We start from the raw sequence: 9,749 nt of genomic DNA on the forward strand, positions 1-9,749 counted from the left end.
CACATGCACACAACCACACTCACTCAATCACACACAGTCGCAGTCTCGCACAAGACTCACAGAACCATCACCCAGTCACGCGCACGGTCACACAACCACACACGCGCTCAGTTACATGCACACAATCACACCCTCCATGGCACCATTCCTCAATGGCACCATCGCCCGCGTGCACACGATCGCACACAACCTGGCAGAATCATCACACGCGCAGTCACACCATCGCATGCACACAGCCACGCAGGGGCTCGGTTACAGGCACACAATCACCCCGCACAATTCCTCCTTGACACAACCGCACGCCCAGCTGCACGCGCCCCATCACACACACACACACACACACACACTCCCTCGCACGCAGCGGCGCGCGCACACGCACACAATGACACGCACACTCGCAGTCACACGCGCAGCCTCCCCGCCCTCCCAGACCCGCCGGGGCTCGGGGCCGCCGCCGCCGCCGCCGCCCGGGGGGGCCGGATCGGGGCCTCCACGTGGCGCCGCCGCCGCCCCCCCGCGCCCGGGGCCCCGGAACGGGCCGGGCCGGAAGGAGAAGCCATATTCCACGCTCCGGAATCCGTGTCTCGCGCTCCGGCCGGAGCCTCCCGCGGCGCGGGCCGGGCCGGGCCGGGCCGGGCTGCGGCGGGGCGATGCCCGGCGCCGGCGGGGGTCGGGCCGCGGAGCCCAGCCTCGGCCCCCCGGGGGTGGCCGCGGGCGCTGCCATGGCCCGGCACCCGCCGCCCGCCCGCCCCGGCATGCGCCCCCGCCGCCGCCGCCGCCCGCGCCCCTCGCCGGCGCCCCGCTGAGCGCCCGCTGCCCGCCCGCGGCTCGCCCCGGCGCCTCTGCCCCGCAGCCCAGCCCCGGCCCCGGCCGCGGCCGCCGCCTCCCGGGGGTGCAGGATGTTCAAGTACCGGATCCGCCTGTTCTTCAACGAGCTGAAGCTGCTGGTGCTGATGCGGCGCGGGCGGCCGGAGCCCGAGCCGGGCCGGCGGGGCTGCGGCTGGGGGCCCTTCTCCGGCTGCGCCGCGCCGCGGGACGACGAGGTGGAGTACTACGGCGAGCCCCGGCCCCGCAGCCTGGCCCCGGGCGACAAGGACCCGCCGCCCGGCCCCCCCGCGGCCCAGCCGCCCGCGGCCGCCCTGGACGCCGTGTCCCTCAGCAGCAGCCTGGACAGCGGGGCACGGACCCCGCAGTGCCGCATCTGCTTCCAGGGGCCCGAGCAGGTCAGGGCGGGCATCGGGCCACGGGGCGATGGAGGCTGCCAGGACGTGCCCCGGAGGAGGCTGGGGTGCGGGGAGCCCACGCGTGGGCATCAACACGCACGCAGGCGCCTGGAAGTGCGAGCGGAGCGGGGGCACGTGGCCCTGCGGGGTGCTGGCCTAGGCCCCTTGTGGGTGTGCGGTGCCAGGCACGGAGGGCACGATGGTGGAAGAGCCCAGGGCTGGGGGAACGGGTGGGTGCAGCGTACCCCGTGGGCAGGGGATGGAGCAGGGACCCCCCCCTGGTAGCTGAGCCCACTGGGGAGAGGCAAGGGGGAGCTGTGGCAGGCAGTCCCGACTCCTGGGTTCTGTCCCCAGGTCCAGGAAGGGGCAGAGCGGGGCTGGGACAGGCAGCCCAGGCTCCTGGGTCCTCATCTCAGCTCCGCTGCACAGACTGAAATGATGTGGCTGGCTTGTGCCTCAGTTTCCCTGCTGCAGGGGCTGGGGTCAGAGGAGGCCCTGCTCCCCCTCAGCTGCCACTCTCAGAAAGGAGTGAGTCACAGCACAACTTGACATGGCGCTTTCATCAGAGCCGTGTCCGGCCCTGGGTGGCAGACACGATGCTCCCCAGCTGCACGTGCTGGGCTCACTCCATGGGTGCCCACATGGGCCCCTGGGCAGGAGCTGCCCCTAGCCTCTATGGGGAACAGGTGGCACCCAGATGTGACTGGAGAACCCAGGAGACCTGGCTCCCAGCTCTGCCACCCTAACTCAGCACAGCCCCCACTCTCTTCCCAGAGCTGGGAAGGGAAGCCAGGTGTCCTGACACTGGTGCTGTAGCCTGCTTGCTCGCTCTCTCTCTCTCTCTCTCTCTCTCTCTCTCTCTCTATCTATCTATCCCCACACACCTGATTTCTCTTTCCCTCCATCCGTCCACCCACCCACCCATCTCCATACACATCCATCCATCCATCCCCACACTCCTGCTCTCTTTCTCTCTCTGTCCATCCACATGCCCATCCACCCACCCACCCCTGTTCTCTCTCTCTTCATCCCATCCCCTTGGTGTCTCAGCACCCACTTTCTCCTGCCCTGAACCCACTTGACGGCCCCAGTTCAGGGTTGGGGAAGGGGGGGTCATCCCAAGCCATGACCCCTGTGACCCACTCCTGACAGGAATTGCCCGTGCTCCCCTGCTCTGGCTCCAACATGGAGCCTCATTAGCGCTTCCTGTCAGGAGGCATGAAATATTGATGCTAATTCCTCCCTTCCTGGCTCCACTCCTTTGTCAGCTGATGGAGGGGGCCAGGCTGAGAACCTGTGGGCTGGACGTGAAGTGTGGGGCCAGGGTGGCGGGTGTTATCCAGAGTCCTGTGGGACGGCGTTGGCTGGGGTTGGGGGGGGGGCTGCGCAGGTGGCCCTGATGCGGGGTGTCTTTCTGCCCTCCTGCAGGGGGAGCTGCTGAGCCCGTGCCGGTGCGCCGGGTCCGTGCGCTGCACGCACCAGCCCTGCCTCATCCGCTGGATCAGCGAGAGGGGCTCGTGGAGCTGCGAGCTCTGCTACTTCAAGTACCAGGTCCTCGCCATCAGCACCAAGAACCCGCTGCAGGTGAGTCAGGGACCGGGGGGTGGGAGTCACACCCATGGACACGCAGAGGAGCCATGTGCTGGCCCTAGGTAGCACATGCATGTGCTTGCACATGGATCAGCTCACTTATGTGCACACACACGTGTCTGCTCGCTGCTGCATCCCCCATGTAGGCACAAGGCGCAGCCTGCTATGTGTATGCAAACATGCATCACCAGCCCCTCCCCCACATATGTGTTCCCACTTGGACCTGCTTGGCAAGGCATGCACTGACATCATGGCCCCCCACCTACATATACATGCGTGCACATGGCTCAGTGTGCCTGTATGCACTCGCATAGTTGTCATGTGCCCCCATGCAGGCCAGCCTACCCACATATAGGGCAACGTCCCCCACATGGGCACACAGACACATGTGCACAAGTCAGCATGCCATGCATGCCTGCTGATCAGCACATCTGCCCCAATGTGCAGGAGCTCACCCCTCCCTACCTGGATCGCCGTGCTGCTTCTTGGGGAGGGGAGTGGGGCATGGCGGGGTTGGGGACAGGGGGCTGGATGCAGCCCAGGATGGCTGGGGCCTGAGCGCGGTGCCCTTTCCCCCGGCAGTGGCAGGCCATCTCCCTGACGGTCATTGAGAAGGTGCAGATCGCCGCCATCATCCTAGGCTCCCTCTTCCTCATCGCCAGCATTTCCTGGCTCGTCTGGTCCTCGCTCAGCCCCTCGGCCAAGTGGCAGCGGCAGGACCTGCTCTTCCAGATCTGCTACGGCATGTACGGCTTCATGGACATTGTCTGCATAGGTGAGGCCCCAGCCCTCCTGTCCCACGGGTACTGGCTCTCCTGCTTCAGTCGTCTCTTCCCTGCCCTTAGTTGTTTAACCTCTCTGCTCTGGGGGGTGAGGGATTATTTCATCATCTTTCAGCACTTGGATCATCACAGCCCAGACATATAGCATCAGCAGTCAGGGCCCAGCTGAATCCTTCAACCTCCTTCATTGAAAGCTAAAAGACTTAAGGGTTAAAAGAGGCAGAAAGGAGCTGATACTCTTGGAATGACCTTGTTGGGGTTATCTAGTTGGAGATGGATGGGATGATCTAGTTGGGGATGATCTAGTTGGACATGGCTGGGATAACCTAGTTGGGGATGATCTAGTTGGAGATGCCTGGCAGGATCTAGTTGGGGATGATCTAGTTGGAGATGGATGGGATGATCTAGTTGGGGATGGCCATGGGGATGACCTCGTTGGAGATGGTTGGGATGACCTAGTTGGGGACAGTCTAGTTGGAGATCTTTGGGATGATCTAGTTGAGGATGATTTAGCTGGAGATGGCTGGGATGACCAATTTAGGGATGAGATGATTGGGATGATCTAGTTGGGAATGATCTAGTTGGAGATGGCTGAGATGACCTAGTTGGGGCTGATCCTGCTTGGAGCAGGGGGTTGGACTAGATGTGACCTCCTGAGCTCCCTTCTGACCCTCATCGTCTATGATGCTGTTATTCTATACAGGGCCAGGGCTGTGGCCTGGGCAGAACTAAATGTCAAATTCCCTATTGATCTGTGAGGGACGTGGGTCCTGTGCTTACACCTCTGTAACCAGATTGGTGGCAAATATCATTGTCCACTTAGAAGCAGATGCAGGAAACATTCACTGAATGCTACCTGGCCTACGTTCACGGGGAGAGGGAGAGGTAGCAAGAAGGGGACAGGTAGAATTACAAACCACCATCAATGGAGAAAGAGAATTAACAGAAGCACAGAGCTGGTGTTTTAATCAGGATCACATTATTATTAACACGCAGCAGATGTATTAAAATAATACTGTAATTACTATAGTTAATAACAACATCACTAATAGTGAAATGAATACATAAAATTATTTAATAGGATAAATAATACAATCAATAGCATTAATAAAAGAAAATCAGTACAATTGTAACTATTATCATTCACAATAACAAGCAGTAATGCTAGGATGATGGTGGGCAATGGGTTGGTAATTAGATCACAAACCCCCCTAATAAGGTCTTCTGTATTTTTGCTATTTCTTTTGTATTAATCATGTATTTTTCACCATCGCAGCAAATAAATAATACTAATAAGTAAGACCTGGTATCAATAAAGGTATTTTTAATAATGTTGATAATTATTCTAATGATCAGTGTTGGAAACCAGAGGTAGCCTGCTAATGAATTGACAGAATTAAGCTGGATGAAGAATAGGGGAAGGTAGCACTACCAATCATTTTAAAGGAGAGCAATGATGATCATTTGTAATAATAATTAATTTAAAAAAACCCATCACTAGACTAATTATAAATGACTGGAATTCAACAGGATAAAAATAGGCCATTGTGAGGATGGAATGATGGGGGCAGGATGATTTTAATAATAAATAACAGCCAGGATAATAGTTAATAGATGGAATTGAGCATGGGAAAGCTTAGGGGATTATAATGATAACATAATTGTAATAATGATGGCCGTAATTTGAATAATTAATAATAAAAGAAGAGCTAAAGTAATTGTCAATAAATAGAGTGGAAAATAATTAGGCGCAATCCCCCTTTGCACTCTGTTCAGTCATTATATATCTATGAGTGTGTGTGTGTGTATGTGTGTGTGTGTGTATATATATAAATTGTGTGTGTATATGTGCTTGTGCATCTGTGTGTGTACATATGGGTGGGTGTGTATGTATATGTGTGTATATGTATATGTATGTGTGTGCATGCGTATATGTGTGTGTACATGTGTGCGTGTGTATAAAGCCCAGAGAATCCATCTGAGGTCATGGCCCTGGACCAGAGCCATCCGGACCGAGACACAGCCCCCGCCCGACAGAGCAGGAAGGGAAACTGAGGCACAGAGGGTACCAACCCACGGCTTTGGCACTCAGCCCTACAATAACAAAGAGGCCTGCAGAGCCCATTCGGCACCTCTGAGGCATGGGAGCTTGATGGGCATTGCCGGGCCATGCACGCGCGCATGTGTACATGCGCATGCCCTGTGTCCCGCCCCAGAGATGCCCACTTGGGGCCGGAGGGGGTCTCGGCCCGCAGGATGGCGCCGGTGGCCGTAACGAGGGGGCTCTCCTCAGCCCACCCTCGCTTTTGTGTGTCTCCCCCAGGTTTGATCATTCACGAGGGCTCCTCGGTGTATCGAATATTCAAGCGCTGGCAGGCGGTGAACCAGCAGTGGAAGGTGCTGAACTATGACAAGGCCAAGGACCTTGGGGAGCCCGCGGGCGGAACGGCCAAGGCCGGGGGCAGGCTGGCACGGACGGAGAGGAACCCCCGGAGGGGCCAGCGGGTTAGGACGATCTTGAACCATCACTGTGGCTACACCATCCTGCACATCCTCAGCCACCTGCGGCCCAGCGAGCACCGCGGCAGCTCCGGCGCCGGCCGCGAGGTGGTCATGAGAGTCACGACGGTATAACCGGCCGCGCACGGAGGGCAGGGAGCCCGCCGCCTCCTCCCCGCGCCCGGAGAGGGCACCCCGCAGCTGCCTGTGGAAGGGAAGCCCCAGAGAGCAATTCGGGGCTGGGCCACACACGGGATAGTTCGTTTTTGAGGCTCTCGCCTTGCTCTCGTGCCCCCCGTCCGGGGGGGCGCCGCGGCCTGGCCTGCTCTCAGCCTGCGCCCTCCTCAGCTCCCGTCAATGTGAAAATTCCTCTTTGGAGGAAGGAAAACCACAGCGTCGCCTTCCACCGGCTCCAGACGACAATCTGGGCCTCCGGCCGGGGCAGCGTTCGCCTGCCTGAGTCTGGAAACCAGGGGCCAGAAAGGAACATTTTTACCTCATCTTTGAAAGAAAAATCCAATCAAAAAGGAAAAAAAAAAAAGGTCCCTATTCCCCCCGGTCCCAGCCCAGCCTGACGCGAGTCCCCACCCTGGGGACGCCCCGGGAAAGGTTTGGATTTCCCCGTCCCAACAAGGTGCAATAAACAGGTTTCTACAACAAAGTGGGATCTCGCAATAAGAGCCCTGTACTTCTCTCATCTGATGCATGAAAACTCTCCCCCTTTTCTCCTCTCCCCCTTCCCTTCCCTCCTGGTGTGGGAAGATAAAAGATCATTTATATGCAAACAGTTGTCTCCCAACCCATCTCTCTCTTTCTCCCTCTCTCTTTCTTGAAATCCTTAATCCTGCCGGATGGGAATTCTTCAGCCGCTGGCGCAGGGACTCGTGCCCACGGATGCGTCTTCCCACCTCTTTCCTTATAAGCCGCATCCTGCTTGATTGCTGTGCCACCTCTTTGGTGCTGGGGTGCAAGGCGCTGTACAGATGCAGAGGCAGTCCCACGGGGATGGGAGCCTGCCTCCAGATAGTCTTGCGTTTGTGGCTTGAAAGCAGGGCTGTGGCTGGAGAGGGGAAGGGGATATGTTGGGTAGAGAAGGGGGTGCTGCTTTGCAGCCCGAAGGGGATGAGAGCCCCGTGGCATTGGGAGGCTACATGGAGCCCAGCCTGGGAAGCGTGGCAATGTGGGGGGGTGCATATGAACACCCTACGGCCTGGACTCGCAATGTCTTGACACTGGGGCAGTTCCCAGCGGTTTTGCAGCCCGGCTCTTTGCAGGGAGACGCTGTTCCCATGCTGGGCCACTGGGTGTCAGGAGAACCCTGGGCACCCATTTCCCTGCTAGCCCAGCAGAGGCAGCTAACCCCAGGGTGACTTTTGCTTTACCCTGGGTAATCCCATAGTAACTCCCTTGGAGTCCAGTAAGTCTGGTGGAAGGCACTGGGCTCTGTGTCCTCTCCTTGTCTTGTCAGCTGTGTCCAGGCCCTTGTGTGTGTGGGTTTTGGGTGGGGGGGACTGAGCTGATCTCTCCAGGGAACATCACAGACGGGGTTGGGGGGTTGTGGACTCTCCATCCTTGGAGGTTTTGAGGACCCAACTAGACAAGGCCTTGACTGGGATGATGTAGCTGGGGCTGGTCCTGCTTGGAGCAGGGGGTTGGACTAGATGTGACCTCCTGAGGTCCCTTCCAACCCTCATTTTCTATGATTTATATGTGCGGGCAGTGAAGCTGCAGCGACGGTCTCCCCTTTGCGTGCTTTGAATTCTCTTCATGCTTCCATGACCAGGAGGGGCCTCTGGTACCCGCTGGCTTGGAGGCGCCTGGGTTTTAGGTGCATTAGGGCTTGGTTTGGATGAAGAGGGGAGAGAGCGGAGGCAGAAGCAGAGGGGTTGCGACCCAGCGCAGAAGCCAGAGGGATGAATGGGAGGCTGCAGAGCTGCACTGAAGCCCCAGAGCTTGAGGCAGCTGGCTAAGGAGGAGCAGATTTAGATGCTGCCTGCTCTGTGGCGGTAGAGGCCTTGGCTCCTAGGAGCATCTCGGAGGCTGCAGATGCTGGGAGCATGGTGGATCCTGGCATACGATCCCAACCCAGGGCTCTGCAGCCGCCCTGAGTCAGTGCTGAGGACCCAGCAGGGGTGGCAGTGGCCTGGTGCCCGTGGTTAGGGGCAGCTCCACCTCGTCACTGCTGCTGGAATGCGCCCCCCCAAACCTGCATCTTTTCCCCCCAAAATATTTCAGGCAGAGGCTCATTGCCAGGCATCAGACTCCAAGGTGATTGGCTGCTTGGTGGGGGCCAAGCAGGGCCAAGACATCACCTGGCAGCTGGCTCTGCCACCAGGGATCTGCATGCCTTTGCTCTTGGGGTGCCCCTCTTCTCTCTGTGCCAGGCCAGCTTGGCTGCTAAAGGGTGCTGCCAGATGTGGCCCATGCCACTGGGACCTGACAGCAGGGGTGGCCATGGTGGCAGAGCCCCATGGCAGAGATGCGGGGGGATATGGGGATGGGTGGACAGACAGACCCCAAGCCCCTTTCTCCAGCTGTGGCCTGACCTGTGCAGCCGCAGCCTCCAGCTGCCCCCGTGTGAACGGGAGTTGGCGGGGGGGGGCACACACACACATCATTTCCACCCCCTCCGCACACGCACACACGTATGATCTGCTTCCTTGGCCATGTCATAATCCCATGCTTGTGACCTCACAGCCTGTTGCCAGGGAGACAGCAGTGAGGCAGAATGACATCACTGCCAGGCAAAGAGGATGGCTCAGGAGGCAGCAGGAGTGAGAGGGCTCAGGGCCAGAGCACTGGAGCAAGGGGCCGTGGCCACAGGGCTGAGGCTGGCTGGTTGGAGCCGACCGTGGAAGGCGATGGGGGGATTGCTCTGGTCCTAAGATGCTTTCAAACCCAGCCCTTCTCCAGGGAGCTGTAGGAACCCGCCAGGGCCAAATGCAGCCGGGCCTTGCAACAGCATCTTTGGGGCTGGGAGCCCCGCCAGGGGCAGCAGTGGCTCAGACCAGGGCATGGGCCTGCGGAGGATGCTACATGGGGTGAGAGCTGCGTGTGCAGGAATGAGTGTACAAAGGCAGCACAAGCACTTGCCTGTGGGAGGAGGGAGAAGGGGCATGGGCCCCTGCTTTGTGTGCCACCCCCTCCCCTGCTGGGGACCAGTCTTCTCCCTGCCTGGGCAGGACATGTGCCAGCTCCATGTCTCACCCCAGGCTTTCCCATCCCTTCCATCTCAGTGCTCCCCTGGCCCCTTACCCAGCCACAGGCCTCTGGGGGCAGGGAACCTTGGGCAGCTGAACTGGTGCCAGGTCGTGGGTGCTCCCAGCATGGACAGCTACGGCTTGCCAGCTCCTGCAGTAGGCAGGCAGGTCCCCGGGATGCCCGCAGGGGGGTGACGCAGCATGCGCTTGCTGGTGTCAGCACAGGCCTGGCTTCAGGGGAGCGGTCCAGGCCAAGGGTCATACCCAAGGAGCTAGGACAGGCTGTGGGCCTGTTCTGGGGGGGCAAGTCTCTGTGACTTCGTCTACTTCCGCTGGGGATATGGGGCAGCATTTGCTGCGCCTGCTTCTGGGGTGGAACGTGGACCAGCTCAGCCTCTGAATCCAGCCGTTGCAGCCTGCTCGGGCAGTGCGGGGTGGAAACCGGGTCTCTGTGT

At 59.1% G+C, this 9,749-nt stretch overlaps 1 protein-coding gene across 1 annotated transcript; it reads left to right on the plus strand.

Annotated features, from left to right (window-relative positions):
* The first annotated feature begins 452 nt into the window (after positions 1–452).
* Positions 453–6,755, plus strand: MARCHF9 (membrane associated ring-CH-type finger 9). Its single transcript, XM_014602979.3, has 4 exons — positions 453–1,223; positions 2,652–2,807; positions 3,396–3,588; positions 5,919–6,755. Exons 1-4 carry the CDS (start codon positions 900–902, stop codon positions 6,227–6,229), a joined length of 984 nt encoding a protein of 327 aa, XP_014458465.1. The 5' UTR covers positions 453–899; the 3' UTR covers positions 6,230–6,755.
* The last annotated feature ends 2,994 nt before the right edge of the window (positions 6,756–9,749 follow it).

This window comes from Alligator mississippiensis, chromosome 15, assembly GCF_030867095.1.
Source record: "Alligator mississippiensis isolate rAllMis1 chromosome 15, rAllMis1, whole genome shotgun sequence".
In the NCBI taxonomy this organism is placed as follows: domain Eukaryota; kingdom Metazoa; phylum Chordata; order Crocodylia; family Alligatoridae; genus Alligator; species Alligator mississippiensis.

Bases quoted from the DNA above. Each gene is read 5' to 3' on its own strand.
- MARCHF9 (XM_014602979.3), top strand. From the start codon at position 900: ATGTTCAAGTACCGGATCCGCCTGTTCTTCAACGAGCTGAAGCTGCTG. The intron at 1,224-2,651 runs GTCAGGGCGGGC...GCCCTCCTGCAG, and splicing joins GCTTCCAGGGGCCCGAGCAG to GGGGAGCTGCTGAGCCCGTG. The intron at 2,808-3,395 runs GTGAGTCAGGGA...TTCCCCCGGCAG, and splicing joins GCACCAAGAACCCGCTGCAG to TGGCAGGCCATCTCCCTGAC.